The 23,048-nt window shown below is 36.5% G+C and overlaps 1 protein-coding gene across 1 annotated transcript in view; it reads left to right on the top strand.

Moving 5' to 3' along the window:
• The window catches only part of MYCBP2 (MYC binding protein 2), a 175,269-nt gene that overhangs the window by 56,546 nt on the left and 95,675 nt on the right, over positions 1-23,048 (top strand). Inside the window, exons 18-22 of the mRNA XM_059466971.1 lie at positions 6,051-6,158; positions 13,799-13,918; positions 14,568-14,649; positions 20,548-20,665; positions 22,532-22,736. Coding sequence (XP_059322954.1) covers positions 6,051-6,158; positions 13,799-13,918; positions 14,568-14,649; positions 20,548-20,665; positions 22,532-22,736 — 633 coding nt within the window. The remainder of the gene's footprint in view (positions 1-6,050; positions 6,159-13,798; positions 13,919-14,567; positions 14,650-20,547; positions 20,666-22,531; positions 22,737-23,048) is intronic.

Below are 23,048 nucleotides of genomic sequence, written 5' to 3'. Positions count from 1 at the left end.
ACCAGCTAATAATTTTTATTTTTTGAATCAGTTATTTATGTTGCTGTATTCAAGAAAGAAATTCTGCTTTAGTGGCAAAAAATAGATCCTTTAAATTAATACTGGGTAAAAAGTGTTTGTTTGGGATAATCAACTATTAAAAAAAATTATAAGTTCCTTAATATTTATTATAGTTCTTTGCTCTTTTCTGCACACAAGTGACTGTGACAAGCAGTGAAGAGGGCTCAAAACCAATTCTACATTTTTGAGTTGGGTGTATGAGCTTCTGAGAAATAAAGCCAGCTGTATTCATCACAGCTTCTATGCTAAATCATAATATCTCAATATAATTATTGATGGAATTATCTCAGCTCTTCACTGTCTCTGTTTTTCTGGTGAGAAGTGAAGGAGCTGATTTTCCATATGGTGAAGTGGTTTTTGTTTATCAGGCTGTTTTGGGGCTTGATGAGAATGATGAGAGATGAATATGGAAATAGTTGCACTTCATTATTTTCTGTGGCAGTGGGGAAGTTTTGTATGTTAGAATGTTCAGAACATGGTTAATTATTTTTTCTTTCCTATTAAACTGGTTTTTTTCATCATGGGGGCATTAAATTGCCTTAATGGATTACTGAAATCTGTGGGCCACATCTGCAATTAATGTAATGAACCTAAGACTAGCATTTTCTGAGAGAGCTAATCTGGAAAGCTGTTCATGAGACTTTCAGATTGGTATTTGAAGTAATAGATGTTGGTATAGTCAAAGATTTCAATTTATCATTGAAGATAATTCTGGGGGATTTTTTCAGAAGGCAATGAAAATGTTAAAATAGCTTTTTCAACTATATTTAACTAATAAGCTGAAAACCATAGGCATGGTTCTCAATACAGCAATAATAAATGGTCTCATGCTTCGCTGGTATTTCACTACAACTCTTTCTCAGCCTATGATGTAAAAACCTCAAGATGATCATTACTGAGATGCAGATTTGGTGTGTAATTAAGCAAGGTTTAGCTTTTGATGCCCTAACAGAAAAGGCAAATTAATTTTCATCAGTCTTATCCTACTTGCAACAACAAAGAACCCACAGAAAATTGATTAATTTTAGTCCAAGCTGCTCTGTTTTAAGACAATATAATCTGAGGCTGCCTAGATTTGGGCATTTTTTCATTTTCCTGAAGTGTAACTGATTCAGTTACTTCAGTGATTAGTTTTACCATGGTAGGCTAAGTATCATACAAATCTGTTTAACATCTGCACAAGCCACTCTGAGCTTGGCATCTCCTTGTCTGCTCAACATGTACCTAAATACACAGCAGAACTGTCTGTGTTAGTGGAATATTGAGTGCAATATTACTTAGTAAATAATTGTGCAGCTTCTTTTTATGGTTTTAGTTAAATGTTTGTTTTGATGCTTTCAGGATTACTTTTGTTTCAATGTTTTTTAAGCAAACCAAAACCACTCAAAACCCCCTACCTTTTCACTTGAAACAATATTGAATTCACAAATGACTTTTTGAGAATGCTTTCAAGGGAAAGCTGTGGGGTTTTGCCCCTAATGACCATCAGGTATGGTTCTGTGAAGTTACATTGTTACATTTGTGTCTGTGATTCCTTTGTGAAAGAGCTAATTATTGTTAATAAAACTGATGTTTAAAGTAAAAATATTTATGTTATAGTTTCAGAAATCAGATTTGTAGTAGACACCATGACACAGTTCTGGTTAATATTTGCTGTTTTAATTTACTTCATGTATTTATATGCAGAAATTAATATTTTATGTTTATTTAACAATACATACAAAGTGAAGTATTCAGAAGGGTGAAAGGGTCCAAATTAAGATTATCATAAACTTTACTTCCATCTCATTCTCTTATTACTGCCACATTGCTCTGCATGCTTGTGTTGGCTAGTGTGCATCTTTTTCCCCTTTAAAAGACCTTAATTTTTCTTCCATATCTATTTGCACAATTTAAATGTTGCCTTAAGACTGCAGGAAGAGTCATCTATCCTGTCTTTATTGACAATGTTTTGAACAAAAGAAGCAAACTGCAGTTAACCTTAGTGCCTGCACATGACATCCTCCATGAATGTTTTTGCCTTAATGATAAATTGCTAGTCATAGTTGGAAAAATAGAGATTTTTTTTTTTTAACATACCATAATTATTAGCCTTGCCTCATAAGAATATTAAATTTTGTTTCCTTTAAGGCTTTATAGGTGGGACATTATCTCCCTATAATGTTTTCTGCTTGTAGTGGAACTGAAGTAAAGTATTTGTCTCTAATTCCATTTTCTGAAATATTTTTCTCAAAATTTGCAACCTGTTGACCTATTAAGATGGGTAATTTCCTATATTAGGGTTTTATCTTCCTAAACTAAAGGGTTAAAGGATAAAACTAGGGTTTTATCTTCCTATTACTAAAAACCAAACAAAACACAGCACACCAAAAATTGCTTGGTCTCTTTCAAGAAGCCAAAAATAGGTTTTTACAACATAGGGTGTGATCCAACCTAGGACTTAGCTCTGCAACCTGAATTTATACTACCTTTCTGTATGTATGTGTCGTCATGTACTATTTTTTCAGGTAGCCTGCTGGAAATCAATTATCCCAAATGCTGAATTCTGCGTCAGTGTTCAGTGCACTGATGCAGAATTCAGCATTTGGGATAATTGATTTCAGTCTCCTGCAATCACAGCTTGCCAAATAGCATTTGTTTAGGGTGAGGTACTAGAAGAAATCAAAGTCTGTGTTACATAAAATCAAACATTAAACTCCTTCATAGCTGTATCTAAGATCTTAGATGACCAAGAATGCCAAAGCACATTAAATGCATGTAGAATGAAATAATTCTATACATTTTTCTGAAATCCACTGCATTATTTAATAAATGCATTCTATTTTGAGAAAATGAAATTATTTCTGTGGTTAAATAGATTTTTTTTTAATCCTTTGAATTCCCTGTGAAACAATGTCCATTTTGCAAAGTCTGGACCAAGAAAGGAAAGCTAGTCTTCACATTTCAGCTAGGGCTGTTCAGCATCTCAGCTCAGCTATGGAAAAACAGTCTGGGAAGGGAGGGAGTGAATGTCATTTTGCATCATACAGGCTGCTGGCTGATTTAAAATAGTTCTGTAGTCTACCAGTGACTCCTCTGCGTATTTCTGTCACTTGATCTTCTAAAGTAGAGACTAGTAATAGATTGTTATTCCCCATGCAGATCTGTCTTAGAGGCTTCTGAAGCACTTTTCCAAATAATACTCTGCAGAAATTTTTTGAACAAATTAAAGGCAATACCTAATGCATGACTGGATTGTTCTACCAAAATATTCCCAGCACCTAAACTTTGATCCCTTCATACAGGCAACCTCAGATGTGAGCAGAAAGCAATTCATGGTCTCCATGAATTGTTGTAGTGTATTGTTGCCTGTGTTATTTGGAGGGAGAGAGAGGTACTTTGCACCTTGCCAGCAGATGACCAAGAAGGCAGACATCACAATGCAATCTAAATGTAGATTTTTTTTTTTATTTCATTTTTCCTATTCTATTATGATCATTTTGCAGATTTAGCATGCACAAAAACCCAAAGAAGATAACAGATATGTTACATGGGTTTGGGTACAAATTACTGTGAAATGGCAATCTGTTGCATTTAAGTTTATTTTGGATTCAAGTTCTGTGCACAGTGGTAAATGTAGAGTGTATAGGAATATCCAGAAGCAAAGATAATTCCTGCATGGGTCAGAAGGTTAGTTTGTCACAGAATTGTCACGTTGACTAGGAGAGTGTGATTCAGATGAGTAACTTGGAAACTAATGGCAGGTATGTTCTAGAGCATGCTGGAGCTGACAGCCTCTTATGCTTACAAAACATCCTCTGTCTTACAAATCTCCTATAGTACTTTTGCTCACCCTACTGTACTTCACTTCTGTCCTCCTGAAATTCTCTTTTGATACCTTTGCTCTTAGCACTGAAATGCCAAAGGCTGCCTTCAGGGCTGTATCTTGTTCCCTGCATTGTTGTGCAAGCATGTTTTGGAGCTTCAGAGTGTTTGCCTAAGTTATCTAGAGATCACTCAGTCACCTACAAATATTTTAGATATACATTCTTCAAGCCACACTCTTTGCAGTCCTTGCATCTCTTTTTGCAACTTTGCTGATCTGACTTTCACTTGTGCGTGTTGTCCTGTCCATTCTCTATTTCTTCAGATTTTAATTTCATTAGAAACTTTCCAGTAAGTCCCACACCACTTTTCCCTCTTTTTCTCATGTTCTTCATTTGCCTTTCCTCTGTATCATTTGTCCTAGAGACATTTTTAGCTTTCGTAGTCTGCTTGTCATTCATCTCTTCCTCTTTTTGCCTTTTCCTGGTGTGCCTCAGGATTCTCCTTGCTATATCGCCTCACTTGGTAAGAGACAAAATATGGTATAGTGTTTTGTGTAAGTCAGAACTTTGTAAAGTAGAATACTAAACACAGCAAGTGGTTTGGCAGAAAGTAATGTTTACCAAAAATGTATCTACTAAATGGAAGTTTGAATTCAGAGGAGACTGAAAAGGGGGAATAGAACAGCAAGGCAATTGAAGGAGGAAACTGCGAGATGAAGGTAAATCAAAAGCAAATGATGATCCTTGATTAGGAGAAGGAGCTCTGAATTAGTAAGAAGATATCTTCTGGAATAGAGTCCAAATGAATGCAATAGAACAAAAATAAAAATCCTATGCTGTGTGCAAAAACAAACATGACTGAGGAAGTTTTGGGCCATTATATTCCCTAGCACATGTATGAACCTCTAACCTAGACAGTAGTGTATTTTTAAAGCATTTTTCATCTTGTTTTTAAGTGAATGATAAAATTTGGGAGCTTCTCTCTATGAAGGAAGTTTCTTCATCTGAAAGTTCTAAAGCTATATAGATTTGGCCTAAGTTTTGCTTAGATGTCTATCCATGCCTTTTAGTATTAGTGAAGAGGTGATGGTATAAAATTGACAGCAGAAAACCTGAGGCAATGGGCATTTATTAAAAGTTAACCTACACTGTGTTCTTAATAAAGTTCAGCTAAGGAATGAAAGTATCAATGAATTTGCAGAAAAAGGAGGAATATTTGTATTCTAAGTTTTGCTTAAGTGGTTTATAACACAACAGCCTGATTGGGGTGTTTTTGTTTACTGTTTGTGGAGGGGCTGGATTTGGGGACCTGTGGAACTGAGTATCACTTGGCAAAATTAATTTGTTCTGATACATGGTTTCTGTTGAATATGAGACTTCTGAAAGGACAAAAAATGTTAAAAAATTTCATGGTGACATATTTAACCTATAAAACACGAGAAATACAGATCTAAGAAACAAATTCCTTGTCCATTACCTGGGCCTCAGTTAAGCATAGTACCTCACTGCCTAAGTCTAGATTTTTAAAAAGGAAAAGCAGTCTGGAAAAAAAAATTAAATGTGTGTATCATTGCTTTCTTTAAATCAAATCTTCTCTTGAAGACCTTTAAATAGATTGAAAAATATTTTCAAAATAAATGAATTTCAAAATTACTAAGAAGATAACAAAAGAGTCATATGATTTGAATAACTTTCTTCATGAAACATGGAACTTTTGCTTTAAGAGTTATACCTCTGCATCTTCAATATAGTAATTGCAAACAAGTTTACGGTGGTGGTTTTTAAATTTAGCAATTATATTATGACCTTGTTCCAAATCAATATTTTGAATGCTATATTGTAGGATTTAAGGCATGGTAATTATTCTTTTTATCTTTTAAAGGCAATAATGGGTATTTGCTATCAAATTTTACTGTAATGTGAGTGTATTTCCATTGCTTGCAGTACAGTTGCATACTTAGAAATTCAGGTAAAACTATCATTGTGGGATGTTTTTTGGTTTTTTTGCATAAGTTATCAAGGCATGGCAACTTTCTTGTATTTTAAGGTCTTTTGAATTTAAGAAAACAAGTTTATAATTATTATTCTTTTTGGCTTTTTCATTGCTTTTAATTTGAATTTTGTTTGACACACTGTTTCCATTTTGTGAGCTTTCCTATGCATGTGCAAAATGTTTCTCCTCAGGCCCCCTTGTAATTCCTGGTCCTATTTTTATGAACCACCGAGAACAGGCTCTAGCCAGAATCAGACTCTCTCCAGCACCGCTAAAGCATAAACGGGACAAGCACAAAGGTATTTGGTCTTCCTTATTGACTAGGGTGGAAATAAAACCAGCCTCCCAGTCACTTCTTCCAGATGCTGCATCTGTCTTTTCAAAGAACTGCACAAAATGAATTCTGCCTTTTCTTCCTGTTAGTATCTTGCTACCTGAGGAGAAAGAAAACGCATTTAAGTGTTGACCTTTCTTTAGAAGTCTACACGTTCATTAGTCCACATCATCTTTGTTTTTTTTCCCCTTTTCTTTTTTGTGAAATATGCATTGTCTTTATGTGTGTCTAATCTCATTTCTAATGCTGTCTCATTTTTAAGGTTCTTTATTTTTACTGTAGGAAACATGTTAGAGTGACTCAAGATTGTTCCACTGCATTTGTGGCTTTTGTCCTTTTGTGTTGTTTATTTGGGGTTTTTACTTAAACATACCAGTTCTAGGCTTGATAATTCTGGCATAAATCTTCTGATAGGTATGTTACCTTTCAACAAGCCCTTTTTAGGGGTGAAATAATGTAAGCATTACTTTTTGCTAACTTTGAATAGGGAGACTACAAATAAAAATAAATACTTTTCTCTGCAATATTCTTGAGTTAAATGGTTTGATAGAGTACAGGTATGGATGTGTCTTGATATTTTAGACAGTTTTGTATGTCTGGCAAGCTAGTTCCTTATATCTTCAATTTCAAAGTGTGCCATTTGTTCAGATATAAATGACTTAAATGTTTCTTAGAAAGAAATAGTGTATTACTAACTGAACTTACTGAAGTTGAGCTGTCTCAAATCTGATTGTAGTTTGTATATATCTGTGTATTGATGTGTCTGTACGTACATTATTTATATACAGAAGATAAATATGTAAAATGGAGGTTAGAGACCTGGTGAAAGTAGGAAGCTCCTAAAAATGGTGAACCCAGAATGCTTCAACTCTTTTATAAAGAACAGCTAAATATTAAAAGAGTTAGAATGGCATTTCAGTTGAATTAGTGGAAGTTACTGATTGTATTTGGCATGTGTGCAAACAAACTGTATATCAATTTGAAGCCTTATGGGATAAAATTTCAGTGTATGTGGGTGATGGGCTTACTGAGTTACGAACATACTGGATCGTGAAATCATTTTAAGTTTAATTTATGAAAATGAAAGCAAAATTTGATACTTTGAATCTGCATAACATTCAGTCTTCGGAATGCATATTGTCTGAGCTTTAAGTCTTGATGGACTTAGAATAACCTGTCATAATCTCACTGGAGAGGTTGCCTGTTGAAAAAGCACATAATGAATTGTTGTTACGTGAGTGGCAGTTTGCCGATGGGCATTATTCTTGAGCTGGATACTGCTGCTAGCTGTACTGCAAACCTTTGACTCCAGAGGCAAGTGCATAAAGGAGTATGCTTGTCCTGCCTACAGCTGTGCCTTTTTGGCATGTGTTAGTTGTTGGAACTCATTTCAGATCAAGTATCTCCTTACAAGAGCTGTATTCATTAGTGTCAGTTTGAGGCTTATGTTGCCTCTTGGAGTTGTAAGAACAGTATAAAGGTCTGTGTTGTGCTGGAAGACTTTGGTCAGATATGCCCTATAGAAATGAACATTTCTTTTTCTTTAAGGAAGGCTATATGGAAGGAAATAATCAGTTTATTTTAGTTCTTTGTGTCTTATAGTAAACAGATAAGGAGGTTTTAAGTAAACTTTTAGACCATTCTCTGCCTCAGGAGACTGCTTTTCAAAAGACAGCCATAAATTTGACTAGGAACTAGAAATACCCCTTAACTTCTCAAAGAGATTCCAAGGGGAAAAGGAAAACTGGTAAAGTGGGTTGTTATCCGAGTAACAGGTAAGGTGAGAATTGTGAAAAAGATAATGTATATTTTTTATCTTAGAAGGCATGCCTCTCTTCTTGAAGAAGAATGTAAAAGCAATAATAGAGCAGAGATAAAAGGACATTATCACATTGAAATCAGCAAATTATTTGAACATGATGCTTTCCAGACTGTCCTCCTTCCTTCAGGTGTTTCTGCTATAGTAGTCTTCTTCATGCCAACCAGACCTTCAGGATCTTTGGACAAGGAATGTTTAGTTCAGCTGGTAGTACTGATAAGGCCAGTACTAAACTTGCTGGTTGCCACTTCTCTGCTTGCAGCTGCAGAACTTCTCTTGATAATGATACTTAAACTTGAATGTGGACAGCTTCCTCAGGACTTCTTCAGACAATTATTGTCTACTATAAAAGTTGTATTTGATATGTACTTGTACATATTGTCAAACCATGGAGTCATGGAATGATTTGGATTGGAAGGGACCTTAAAGATTATCCAGTCCCAACCCCCTTGACATGGACAGGGGCACCTTCCATTAGATCAGGTTGCTCAAAGCTCCATCCAGCCTGGCTTAGAGCACTTCCGGAGGTGGGGCATCCTCGAATTCTCTGTGCAGCATGTTGCAGTGCTTCATCACCCTCAGAGTGAAGGATTTTTTCATAGTAATCCAAGTGTCTGTCACTTGTGCAATTCATCTGTTTGGTTCTTCAGTTGAAAACTCCTTCAGTTTCATTGAAACGGCAGGTTTTTTAGAAATCTTGCCATTGTCATTTACTCTTTTCACATTTATAGGCATATCAAGGTCATTGTTACTGCAAAAACTGCATAATTAAGCGTACTCTTCCTGATCTGTGTCTTCTTTGTCTTTCACAATTATTAATAGAAGGGATTAGGTATGACATGTTTAGTATTCATGGAGTGGTTTGGCACTAAGAAGAAAAATAAGCTTGAGTTTCATCCTTATTCTTTAAATAGATAGTGAGTTTCCAGTCTACATCTCCAGTCCCTGTGGATTCCCATAACTGAGCATCTTAGTAAAAAGTGATGCCTGGAGAGGATACCTAGAACAGGGGTTAGACAGGCTAGACAATGTTAAAGGAATAAAGTAGATATTTATTGAAAAGGCCTTCAAAGGATACACCTTGGGCAATACAAGAACCTGACTGTGCCTCCACTCAAGATGAACTGTGAGTTACGAATTTTCACACTTTTTTAAGTTTTGGTCCATTTCCATTATTGGGGTTAATTGTCCAATTACAGCTTCAGGTCATGAAGTCCCATCCTCCCAGTTTGCTCTCCTCAGTTCACTGCTGTTTGTACTTTTTGGGTCTGAAGCTGCAATGGTGTCCTTGGTTCTCAGGCTGGAAAAGGATCGTTTGTCTAACTGAACTGTGAAGAGAGCTTTCTATGAATTTCAGAGTTATAGACTAGTGCAGTACAACATCTTGGTTCTAAAAACTGAAAACTAAAACTTAAAACATCAAAGATTAATGAAAGTCTGTAAAATTTTCTCAACTGCAGAAATGAATTGAGTAGAAGTAAAAAAGAAACAAAGTAAGCTTCTTTAGTCAGCTAAGATTCAGCAGTTTGAATGCCACCTTTTCCCTGTATTTGGAAGTAGTGGTAAACATGCCAAGGAAACAAATACCCTCAAAACTACTAGGACTAGATGAAGCTGAATCTGCATGGATGGAACAAGCTATAGGTCAACCATTTTGCAAATACTGAGAGAAAATTACCAGACATTCAAGAAAACTTAGTTGGAATTTAGTTTTTAACTTTTTGGCTGTCTAGGATACCATGTGAAGGGCAGAGTAGCTTGAAACACTAATTGGAGTGAGACAGCTGACAATGGAAAACCTACATCTAAGACTGAGTTTATAATTAGAATGTGAGTTTGTTAGCACTTTATTATACGTGTTATGCTCTTGTGGCTCTGCATATCTTATTTCACCTATAAGCTCAAGTAACTCTGTAGCAACCTCTAAAGACTCCAACAGACTTACTTTTTGTGCTGCCCTCATGTGGATGATTTCCACAGCCAGAGTATATTCCTTTTCCCTCTGCACTGTATCTGTAAAATTGGTTACAGGTATTTTAGCTGCAGCCTGGGGTAAATAGCCAAGAAGCTGCAGACACGGGCTGATTAGTTGAAGTAATGTTGTATATAAAGTCTGTAAATTATGGCACTCAGAACACCCTGTGAGAGTTGGACATCACAGAGACTAACCAGTAACTTGACCAATATGCTTTATTTGGGTGATTGCTGCTGAACAGAACCAAGATTTGTTGGCATGTGATGTGAAGAGACAGTTAATGTAAGAATTCTTAATATACAGTCATATTCCATTAATGCTTTTCATCTGTGGGGTATTTAACATCTTTAGAAGTGCTTTTTCTCTCCTCCAAAGATGGATGGTAAGTGAGAAATGGAATATCACCATCCTTGCTGTTGGAGAAGGCTAACAAAATGCTTTTCCTCTGGTCTTGGCCAAGCGAGGGTCCACCATATCTTCCTGTAATGATGCTGGGTTTGGGTTTTTTGCCAGAAGAGGTCTCATTTAAAGCTTAATACTTCACTTGCTATTGAGTCTGAATAGGCTTTTTCCTTGTTTCTGGAAAGTAGTGGTTTTTGTGGTAGCAGTATGAGCCAAGTGAACTTCTAAGCATGTTTAATGGCAGAGGAAAATCATCTTCAGGAATTAAGAATTTTCTGAGTGGTAGTGGAGATTGGTTGGTTTTATTTGCAGTTCTCTCTCTTTCCTTCCCCAACTTTGAGACATCAGACATGAAAACCCGTCATTGTGAAGTTTTTCATGGAGCATTCCCTCTTTGTTGACAGCAGAAAGTACTTTTCCTTGGAGTTTTCTTGTGTCTCAGAGAGATGGAGTCAGAGGTGCTGTTCAGTGGTACTCCAGTTGGAGAACACTGGAGATACTAACTTGCTCTGCTTAAAGGTTCCAATGCATCCAACAATAAGAGTTTCTGTTTCAGTAGGCTTTTTATGCTTCCCTTTCAGGAACAGTTATTCTGATATTACATATGATGAAATTAATAAGTGCACAGTTGTTTGAAGGAAAACAAATGTGTATCTCCCTAGTTACAGTTGTTCCCTGAGACATGCAAATAAGCTTTCAGCATCCACTTTTGACTCACATTTTTTTAAAAAACTTTGACTGTTTGAAAGTAATGGAAGGAAAGAGGACCCAGTTTATTTGCAGCCTTATCTCTAAGTGTAACTTCTAGCCAGTGCTGCTGGAAAAATATGATAGGTATTGGCCATGTAATGGGGTAACAGATAAACACTGTAGTCCAGAAATATTGCTCTAAAAGTAAGCAATGATATAATGATATTCTATTTGGCTTTGTGTATTTTGGTCAAAAGACTTTTTTTTTTCCTAAACAAGACTAGCTGTTTTAGTTGCAAGAATGTTGTTGGAACACACATAAATTATCACGTGCTTATCAAGTTTTGAAGATGCAAACAATTCAAAGCTCTTGAGACAGTTACTAACCATGCAAAGAAGGCTGACAGGAATTCCATTTTCATTTAAAAATTACACACTTGAGCAAAGTAAGATATTCATGAAGGATAGTTGCTTCTATTCGTGCATTCTTAGAGCCTTTAAGAAGTTAGCTTTGGAAATTGGAAGCGCCAACTTTGTAGAACATTATCCTTTAGAATAAATTTATTGCTCAGATACGTAATTGCAAAACTTGTTTCGTGTGAATGTACTTGTCTCTGCATCTTGCACACTAATACTTAGTATTTCCTCAAGGGAAGTACTGTTATGCTTTCATTTGCAACCTTGGAGAAAATGGGGCTGGATTTTGAATCAAGTTTTATTTAATGGTAGTATCACATTTATCAACTGAGATAACAGGAATCCCCAACTTTTTATTAATTTTTTTTAAGCCCTTTAGAGCAGGATATTTTTCTTACAGTGAGGCAGAAATGCACATGTGCCTCTTTAAGTTTCTGCAGATCACTTGATACGCTGCTGCCACATTTTGCTAATGTGACTGCCTAGGTGACATGGTTGCTGTATGCTCAGTGTGTTTCATTGGAAGTGCATGCAGCCAGGACACATTCTTACTGGACATGTGTATTTCTGACAGATGATTAATCAAGTGCATTTACACAGTGGGAGAGCTCATATTTTTTATTATCCAGCAGTGTCTGAGGGAGGAGGGGGTACGGGGGCCACAGGTAGACTTCCAGAATAATCAGCTGGTTTTCTGCTCCTGTCTGAAAAACTTGTATGAGTTTCAAATTGGGAAGCAGTAAGCAGACTCCTTGCTGAATAAATAATTCTGGGGGCAATATCAGCTGCTAGAACAACTCCTGATTACTTTGGCATATAGAATTCAATGCAAAAGTAGACATAAAAAGTTCAAAGGTGCTGTATTTGAGATGTAGTAAAACTTGACTAAAATACTGTGAGCTGCTTAAGGCAGAATTATGGAACTAAGAGGAAAACTGTAATTTTGAGGGGGTTGTTGTTCAGTGATGATTCTGTCTCCTTATATTTCCTTATGCTACCAATACAATTTAAAAAAAAAAGCTGCACAGAGACCTTCAGAGACACTTCTTCTAATTTGTGTACAGTCTGGTAGTACACAACCTCAAAAATGCCATGGCAATTCTGAGAGACAAGTTTTCCTAATCACATCTCCATTTCACATGTATCCAGTATGTAGTGCATGTTTCAAAGGGGTACTTTACCTATGCTTTTAAACCTAATTCTTCAAAACCATTAGTACCTTTACACACTGTTCTTTACAGATGTGAACTACATGCAGATTCATATCATTTCTATACTCAAGTCATCACTAGAAAATAGCTTTGTTCTTTGAACAGTAAGATTTTTAAAAACTGACATGTAATGAAAGTGTGAAATGACTTTTCTGTAGTAGCAGTTCCTCTGCAATAAAAAGAAAAATTTGACCAATATGTATCAAATCAGAATTATATTAAAAATTTTTCTAAGTCTGTAATTACTGTGCTTCACAGAGGGAATAATGAAGCCCTGAAGTTTAGACTTCCACTGATGATTATTCAAGAAAACATGTTGAAATTCTAAGTAGAGATGTAAATTTAACAATACCTTGAATTCTTTGAGAAGCAACTGTTAGGAAACATTTTGATTTCTGGAGAAGATGGTAGCTTGCAAGAAAATTGGGAATAACACATTGCACTTCAGTGCTTTTGTCCAATGTGAAGGCAGTTTGGCTTTAGGAATCAATAATGCACTTCATACTTACTGAACTCATACATAATTACTAGAACAGATCACAGAAATTATGTCTAAAGATGCATGGAAGCAGACAGGAAACAGGCTCTGGGTGAGTTGTCTGCATTGTTAGAAATGAGCTGTGTAAGTAATTGTCACCTACTTAGAACAGGGGTTCTGTGGCTGAATTGGAGTCAAGTAAACTCCTTAAAGAGTAGTAATTGGAAAAGGTAGACTAGGCTATGCCTGTTAAGTCTAACTACAGTGTTTCCTACTTACTAATGCTGCCTTACCGAAGAATGAAAGTGATGGCTTTTAAGCAAAGCTTCTGTAGTTTGCATTTTCTGTTTCGCTGGTTCCTTTTGTCTGCTGGCCAGTTTCTGCTTTAGAGGATCTTTTCCAGTGTGTACCTTTATAGAGCATTGTTTAAAAATAGTTTCTGTCATCTTCCACATCTGCTTTGATGCCGCGTTTTGAGCTCTTTTGCTACTCTGTGAATTCTCTCTTCTACCTTACAAGAGGTGGAGTGGGGAGTTACTATTCTTGTTCTATTCATTCTTCTAATATAAATTTATTAGAATGCATAGTATATAATTGTAAGTCTTGTTTATAGATGGAAGTGGAGAAAGAGGTGAGAAGGATGCCAGCAAAATCACAACATATCCACCAGGGGCTGTCCGCTTTGACTGTGAGCTGCGAGCTGTACAAGTCAGTTGTGGATTTCACCATTCAGGTAAAAACAAATCAATGTTAATTATTATAATAGAGAGGGTTTTTTTTAAGGTTGTCATACATGTCTTCACTGCTTTGTGTTCAATTTTTTAAAGTGGATGTATGCAGGAGTGCTAAAAGCTGAAAACATGGCAGAGTGAGTTTGTCACATCTCAATCACACCATGTGCCTAAGAGTATTGTCCAAACACTTCATGAACTCTGTCAGGCTTCTGTGACCCCATCCCTGTGGAGCTTATTGCAGTGTCCAGCTACCCTCTGGGTGAAGAACCTTTTCACAATATCCAGCCTAAACCTTCCCTGACATATTTTATGCCATTTTATTACAGGCTAAAGTAAGATCACCACCCAAATCCTCACATCACCTCCCTTATTCCAGCAATGAAAGGTATCTCACTGTCCTTTAGCAGTGAAAAGGGCTATAAGTATCATATACTGAGTTATATCAGAGCTTGTAAGCAATTTTGGATTCAATTTAAAACATCTGTATGGCAGAGCTCTACTCCTGCATAGAGGTGCTCGTTGTTTTGGGTTGTGGAAATCTGATCTGGATCTCTTGGGAATCAGAAGCTGCAACTCAGAAGGGTAACCAGGACTGGTGCAGTGCCATGTCATGTGTGTATGTCAGAAAAATATTTTGTTGTTTTTCAGTGGTTTTGATGGAAAATGGTGATGTTTACACATTTGGATATGGGCAGCATGGTCAACTTGGACATGGTGATGTTAATTCCAGGTAAGCTGGTAATCAAAGGACGTGATTGTGTATTACTGTACTGCTGCATAAGAAATGGCTACGTTTCTGGTTCTCTGTAGCTAGCAAGTGTGAAAATTCAAATATAAGACGAAATAAAGTTGAAGAGGTCTTGTTCTGCACTTACTCCCCATAACCTCCTGAATATCGATGTAATAACAGTACTCTTGTACTGTATGAGTAATTTATTTAATGCATGAAATCTTCTGTGCATAGTTATTAGCTTGCTTTGATAATAGTTTGAAAGACTTCTGTCTCTTTAATTCTCCCTGCATCAATGAGAATTATCATTGATACCTGATTAGGATTTCATTATTTCTGTAGAATACTACATATACAAAAATTAAAATAGTGTGATATTGTAAACCTAGATGAGCCTGTTCCTGTTAAATCAGCAATAAGAGTTCACAGAATATTCACAGAATCACAGAATGTTCTGTGTTGGCAGGGATCCACAAGGATTGTGTCCAACTCCTAAGTGAATGGCCTGTGTGGGGATCAAATCCACAACCTTGGTGTTACTAGCACTGTGCTCTGACCAGCTGAGCTAATCTCAATTCACTAATGATGAAGTCTCATTTGATGTTCATCAGTTATCTCCCAAATGAAGTCCCTAAGCTTTGGTCTCAGCAGCATTTTGTAGTCACTTGTTTTGGGTCTTGTCAGAAGAGTGATGTGTGCTTTCACTGTGGTCAGTGAATATAGAGAAATCAACAGAGCATGGACAGGTATTTGACTAAGCAGCCACTGCTTACGTGCTTTAGGTGTGGTGTGCTTAGTAGCTCTGTAAATCTGATTTCCATTGACTACAGTGAGAGCATACATAACTAAATATAGATGTCTTAATGTGAAGCTCAATCTCACCCTTGGTATCTCATGCTTAGAGTCACATATTTTCATTAAAGTAAATAAAAAATCATTGTCCTGCTGTAAAAGGAAATGTGATTTAGGTCTTTGGACATGTACATATGCCATATAATGCACACAATGGAGGTTTCTATAGTAGGAATCTTTGAGACTTTGTGTATTTAATGCTCAGTATCCTTATGTAAAAGGCATACAGAGCAGAGCATCCATGACCTGTCTTCAGTTCTCTTGTTTCTTTTGTAGCAGTCAGGTGAAAATTACTGAACATCTATCCTCCTAATCTCTTTGGAGACTTCAAAACTCTTTCTTTTGTCAAGTTCCTGAAGAAATCTTCATCATCTTAAAACTTTCATTGGATTCACTATGCCAAAGGGCAAGAGGGAAGAAAGAAAGTGTACTGGAAATATTGCCTTATATTGGCTGCTGTGCCTGATAGTAATCTCTGAACTGTTACCCCTACTCAGTTTGCATTAGATTGGTGGATGCGGTCTGGGTTTCTGTCTGATAGAGTCATATTGCAGACAAGTACTTTGTTTTTCCCTCCTGGAAATTCTTGGCTTTTTGTTCCAGGGAACAATGGCTTAAACTACCAATTCAAGTTGCTGTTAGAAAAAGGCCAGTTTCTGTCTTTGAGACTGAAGAGGTACACATAGCAGTGACATTTGTACTGGTAACCTAATGTCACCTATTTCTAACTTTGATGAAATAATTTGACTTTTCAGAAGGCTTTGGAGATATCTGCTGTATTTGTCAGTATTTCAGGTGGTAAACCCTGCATCTGTTGCTTATTTAGATAGAAACTGGATGAAGACCAGTAGTAGTTCCAAGTGAGATCCTAAAGGAGAATATGAAAATTCTTCTACTGAAGGATAGTGCTTGACCAAAAGTAGAAGCTGAGGAGGTGCCAGTGACTTGGCACAGACCTTTGTATCATTCTACATCAGACCTAGAAAGTCTCTGAAAAAAAACCTGGAAGGAATTTGGAGTATGTCCTATGCATGAGAACTGGCTATAGTACTATATTGCTATTTAGCACCATCATTCAAATTATAATTTCTTCATTGATCTACTTCTTTTTCCAGCTTTAAGTAGAGATCTCTCCTCTGTCCTCACAGTAAGGGATACAGAGAAGGAAACAGGGAATCCTTATGCAGAGTTCCACCTCAGTTGGGATGCAGTGGTGCTCAGATGGCCAGCTTCTGCCAGGTCAGTGGTATGTCAGTCATGCAGTGTGTCACATTGCCTGTATTGACCTCAGGAAGAGCATCATCTTCTGAATTCAGGAACTGATACTCTACTGTATTTCTGAGACAGAGAGAAGAGAGAGGAGAGAAAAAAAGAGAAGTAATATTTAGGCATCCTTTCAGAGACTTTTGACTTGCTGTGTAAAGATTTAGTAGTGAGGCTACATTTTTAAAAGTCTTGAAAATGGTCAAGTATTTTAAATTCTGAACACCTGTTCAGACATTCAAGCCTTGCTTCTTAATTAAGGAGATTCTAGACTCTTCTGTTAGAATATGGTAAACATCACACATTCTTCTCTACTTCAGCAGGAATGAGGTAGATTACATGCCCTATCAGTAAGTTGGAACCATTCACTTAGCCTGTGTAGGCTTTTTGTTGCAACATCCACAGTGACAGATGTTGATAAGCTATTCACTACATTAAAGATTTGTCAGTCTGTGCTTATATCCTCCTCAAATTAGATGCTGGTGAATAGAAACTCAGTGGAAACGAGAAATGCTTTGCAGTATCTAGTCTTGGTGAAAGATAGCATGTATTGTGCTCAGGTAAGCAAAGGTGTGTTTGTTGCTGATGCTTCCCTCAAGAAGCTGGAAGTTAAAACTCCAGGATCTTTCTGTAACTGTTTAAAATTTGCCTACATTTTTTGTACAAACTCTTGACTTCAGCACTACAGTAGCAAGTACATTACCAGACAGTCAAGTTCCAGAAATGGAATGACTGAAGTGATATGGTCTTGATAGGATTTTGCTTCCAAAGATTCAACAGTAACATAAACCAAAACTGATCAGACCTTCCATAGATGATCAGCTATGTTCCACTTGAAGGTAAAGAATAGAGACTATATTCTATTAGTAACTCCAGGGGAAAAAAAAAAGTTTCGTTACCTGTTTGTTAGGACCATGTTTTCAGGTGTATTTTCTGAATACTTTACTCCAGTGGTGGAGTGCAGGTCATATTTACATCTTTTCACCAGATTTCCTCTAAAATGGAGTCACTTCTAAAATACAGAAATCTCCATTTTCTCTGTAATGAAGTTGTCCAACTCTGCTTGCAATGGGCAGAAGTTGCTACTGATTTCCTCTTACCCGCTTCACAGTAACATTTCCCAGTGAACCGTGCTTGCAGCACCACGGTCAGCTGCCCCAAGTGACATGTTTTGGGAGCTGGCAGGCAGCTGTTGGCTGCGTCAGTACCACGGACAGAGGTTGTTCCAACAGGTCATGCATAATGAATTTTGAAAGACTACAACTGCTCTGAGAAATGCTTACCTTTGGGGATGGAAGAGGGTTTGCATGTGGACAGCCAGAATGCATCTGGACTTCTTCAGGATCCTGAGTTAGCTGATGCATGTACATCTCCTCAATTATTCAGCAGTTGTTGCTTTTTCCTAAGGGATCTCAGGTTAATTTCTCTATAGCTGAGCTTGGTCTTTTGTGATTGACCAAACGTTCTGTGACTTTAATACCAGCGTGTCTTTCCACTCCATCCCAGAAAACTAGTGGTATGTCAGTCATACAAAATTCTTGTTTTCTTTGATGCCGATGAAGAAACTCTGGTTGTTAAAACTTTTCCTAGAGTCTCTCAGACTCTTCAGTGTCTATTCTGAGCTTTCCTGTGTTGAGTTTCAGGGGGATAGGGAAATACTCAGTAGTATCACGGGTTTTAAATTCTATGTGCACTAGTCAAACTGTCTGTATTTTTTGAAATCCCTCTTCCTTTTATGAAGTGAAAACTAGTTTTTTGCAATTCATGTTTATTTTATGTAGTTAAGTATCTTACTTTTTTTTTTCTGTTCACTTCTAAATGAACCGATAGACTGTAGCTGGCCATTCCATTCCAAAAGTTGGGTGATCTTAATTAAAAAACTGTTTAAGAGGGTAATGTAGTTCATCTCTCTGCATTAGTGGCTTATTTGATTTTCTTCTGCTGTAGCCAAGAGGCTATCAAACACAGCATTCATATAATGTTACTGACAGAGTCAATTGGAAGAACAGAAAGATAAATAGTTATGGTGATAATAGCACAGTTTTTAAGCATTAAAAGATGAAATATTCACTGCTTTTTTTAAAAATAAAGATATGATTGATAATTCCATGCCTACAGCTATCATAATTTTGAGAGAGGAAGAAAAACCTTATGATAAAAATACTTCCTTTTAACAGGGGTGCTTTTGGATTAATTAGTAGTTATGTTTTATTTATGTTTTGATGCCTTCCTGAGTTTCCTTAAAGTTAATGGGAGACAAATGTGAAGGTTTTTTTTTTTAATTTCATCATTGCTGCTGCTAAACTATGCTTTATGTCTGTGTATAATCATAGTGATGTCAATATCTATGTGCCTGTAGACCAAGATAAGCACCTAAATTTGAGTGTCATGTTGTACATCCTCCACTTAATTTTATTCTACCCTTCAGTCCCTCCATCTTCACTAGTCACTCACTGAAAGCTACATTTGCCACCAAAGAATACTTTTTCTATATACCTGTGTTCATCCTTCTTTAGGTTATCAACTTATCTTCATGCTGCATTCTTCTGTTCCACATTTTTGTGTTCACATCTTCCCATCTGCCCTTTTTCTGCTGAACATAATGTTCACCTTCCTCATAATTTCTTGACTTCTATTGTACCTGCAATTCAGCCAAAATCAGAACTTTGAGATGAACTGTCTTTTACCACTTCAGCTGCAAAACAATAAAAAATCACTAGGTAACTATGGGCTTGCCTTTTTTTATTCCAGTATAAACCAGCCTGTTCTTATTTTAGATTACCCTACTTTTGAAAAGCTGTGTTTAAAAGTAAGTTCACATAGTGCTGTCATCCTCTGTATAACTGAGCCCAGTTTCCAAACATAAAATTATGTGGGAATAACTTGTTCTTCAAATTCACAGTTTTTAACTCCACAGGAAATATTAAGTCTAGGTAGACATTCATTACGGAATTCAAAGTCTTGTAGGTTTCTGTTCTCTTTGTTGGTATTGAAATAAAAATTTTAGTGTCTCATTCTTTTTATCTTTTGTGCTCTTTCTATTTCAGGTCATCAGTTCAAGTTTTCTTTCTTTGCATCTTGAACATCCTGTCATTTTTTTCCCCTTGATTTTTACTGAAATAGAAGGTTTATTTTCTTATGTCTGTCCATATTTGGGAGACAAATGGATTAGACCTTTTCTTATCTCTCTGGAAAAGAGTTTGGAGAGGTCTATTCTTTATTGAGTCTAAGTTTGATGGGAGAGGAGCTGGTGAAGGGGAGTAGACCTTTATTTCTTTATAACTCCCTATCCAGTGATCTTGAGAGTGCTGTAGCAATATTGCTTCTGGTAACTGTACTGGAGTAAGGCTTTGATTGCTTCCAGGGGTTTTTTAAGTGCTTAAGTAGAGTTCTCTGAACATATTTTACTGCTACATTTCATTGCAATATATTTTGTATTCACACAAAAATACACACATGTATATGTTATTGTATCTACACATCTGTAATTCTAGAATTATATATTAAATTAATAATTCTTATTCTATGCTAATTTCTGAGTTGAACTGAAGAGAGGGTCCTTGATCTGTTTCCCTGTAACAGAAAGGCATAAACTTAACTGTCTGGTGCCATCTTTCAAACTTCTGTTGGTTTAATATGCAAGATGTTTCTTGGCTCTAAGTTCTTATAGTATGTGAATCTAGTGAATATATTTCACAGCAATTGAAATACTTCTTATTATAATGTGTGTTTTAAATGCTGCGTGACCATGTATTGACATAGAGTTAATTTATTTTTATCTAGGGGATGTCCCACTTTGGTGCAAGCATTACCAGGTCCTAGTACACAAGTTACTGCTGGGAGCAACCACACAGCTATTCTCTTAATGGATGGCCAGGTTTTCACATTTGGAAGTTTCTCAGTAAGGAAATGTTGCTTGTTTATGGGAATAAGCTAGTAGTTCATATGTTGTTCAGAGACCTTGCAAGACTGCTGATGCTTGCTCTTACAGAACTGTGCATAACTTCTGCATGTCTTCAGTACTTATGTTTTAAAATGTAGCCTTTAATATTGTTCTGATTAGAAAAGCACAATGCCAGGGATTCTTGGGGTTTTTTTAATATTTTAATGAAGATGGTGATTTAAAACAGTGTTATTTTATAAAGTGCACCTGTTTTCTCAAACTCTTACTGTTTCCAGCTTGGTTCTAAGTAATTGTTGCCTATTCTATTACCTGTCTCCATTTGACAGAAAAAAGCGGTTTGGATTCTTCCATAGAAACAGCAATGAGTTGCAGAAGTTCTGCTTACACTTGAGGGAAGGGGTTATTGCTCAGTACAGCACAGCACAACTCCAGTATTCTTCTTTCATATCCATGTGGTGTATATTTCCCCATGTCCATGTGGAATCCATTCTTATATTCACTAAACAGGCATTTAAACATTGTTTACTTCCCTCTCTGCCTCCCTGTGTTGGCAAAGATGCCCCTTGTAGCGTATAAGTACTGAGCTATTTTTACATGCTTAAAAACTACTTACTGCCTGACACAACAGAAGAGAAATTTCAACTTTTGAAATCTTTTTACAAAAAAATGAAATTAAAAAGTGAAGACTGAAATTTTGCAAGTAGAAAGTCATGTCCTGAATTCAAAATGAGTAATATTTTGTTGTTTTTCAGACTTTAGGCAAAAGCTTTGATGTATGTGTTCCCGTCAAAACTGACATGTAAACATGTAAAGGTTTAAGCTTTGCTGTCTTGCAGTGAAACTTGGCCCCTGAAAAACCAAGTTCACTCTCAGAAATGGGGTGTAAAAGCTTGTCAGTTGACTGAGGGTTTTTTCCCCTTTCTTTAAAAGAAAACAAATAAGTTTAGGCCATATTTAGACCACTTGATTTTTGTGTCTGCTTTTAGTATTGTGGTACTAGAAAGTTGGCTGAAAGCTTCATAAAGTCAAAACAAAGCATGTTACTTGAAAATGTCTTCACCATGTTTACTTACTTATATTGTTATGAAGAAAGATGAGTAATGTGCCGAACAAAAGACATTTGCTGTATATGCATTTTTCTTTTCTCTAATCATTTTAACTTTATTTGCATGCAGTGCATTTTCTGTGCCTGAGGGAGGTAGATGGAGCATGAGCAGGTTTCTGGCAGCAGTTCTTTCTGCATACTGAGGTGCAGTATATGAACTGTTGGTCCAGCTCAGTAACTAGTTGTACATAGAGGTAAAGCCCTAGATCTCCAGATAAGTGTTCATGAGCATGTGCAGCAGTGCTTACTGAGGCACTGTTTTTAGCTCAAGTTTGATGAGCTAATCAATTTCTTGGTATGTTTAAGAGGTATTTGCTCTATGAATCTTAGTCCATATAAGTTCAGAATTGAATGGAACTTGGATGGTCTGTCTGAATACAAATGTTTTTCTTATGAATCTATTCCTTGTTTAGCACCAACATTAATCAGATATTGAACATTGTAGGAAAACAACGCTTTTATATTTGATACTGAAGATGAAGAGCAGGGTTATCCATCACAGAGAGATGTAGTTGTATTTAACAAAAACTTTACTCAAAAACCTATCTGAAAAGGGAGGAGTATATCTGTCAGTAACTTGTTCCTTGTAGTTAAATGCATAACACTTCACTTGGAGCAGGCACTGCATTTTGAAGGTAGTTTTTTGGCAAATTCTCTTCCAGCTTACCAATTTTGTGTGATAGAACTATTGAAGTAATTTATCTATCTTTGACACTAACTGTTACTGTCACTTACTGATTCTTGCATTCTTCCTACAGAAAGGTCAGCTTGGCAGACCAATTCTGGACATGCCCTACTGGAATGCAAAGCCAGCCCCAATGCCTAACATAGGCTCCAAGTATGGGCGCAAAGCTACGTGGATTGGCGCGAGCGGGGACCAGACTTTCCTCCGGATCGATGAAGCTCTCATTAATTCTCATGTGCTTGCTACATCAGAGATCTTTGCAAGCAGGCATATAATAGGCAAGAACTCTTCTATTATTTTAAATGCTTATAGAAGTGCTGGAGGAGAAAGTGGGTTCAGTTGTGTAAACAATAGAGGAGCAACAAGTCAAAAACATGGATGGAGGAACTGAAAATATTTTTGCCTTCTAGTTCTACTACATATGGTGATCCTTTCTTTAGAAAGGTGTTTTTTATTTAAAATAATAATGTGAAAGTCTAACCTTCACCTGCATTTAAGTCTCATCTCTATTTATATTTTTGTTGTAGCAGTATATCTGTTCTTCTCTACTGTATAACATGCCATTTTCTGAGCATAAAGCGTTAATGAGT

This window comes from Ammospiza nelsoni, chromosome 2, assembly GCF_027579445.1.
Source record: "Ammospiza nelsoni isolate bAmmNel1 chromosome 2, bAmmNel1.pri, whole genome shotgun sequence".
In the NCBI taxonomy this organism is placed as follows: Eukaryota; Metazoa; Chordata; class Aves; order Passeriformes; family Passerellidae; genus Ammospiza; species Ammospiza nelsoni.
This window is presented reverse-complemented; position numbering and strand designations above follow the sequence as displayed.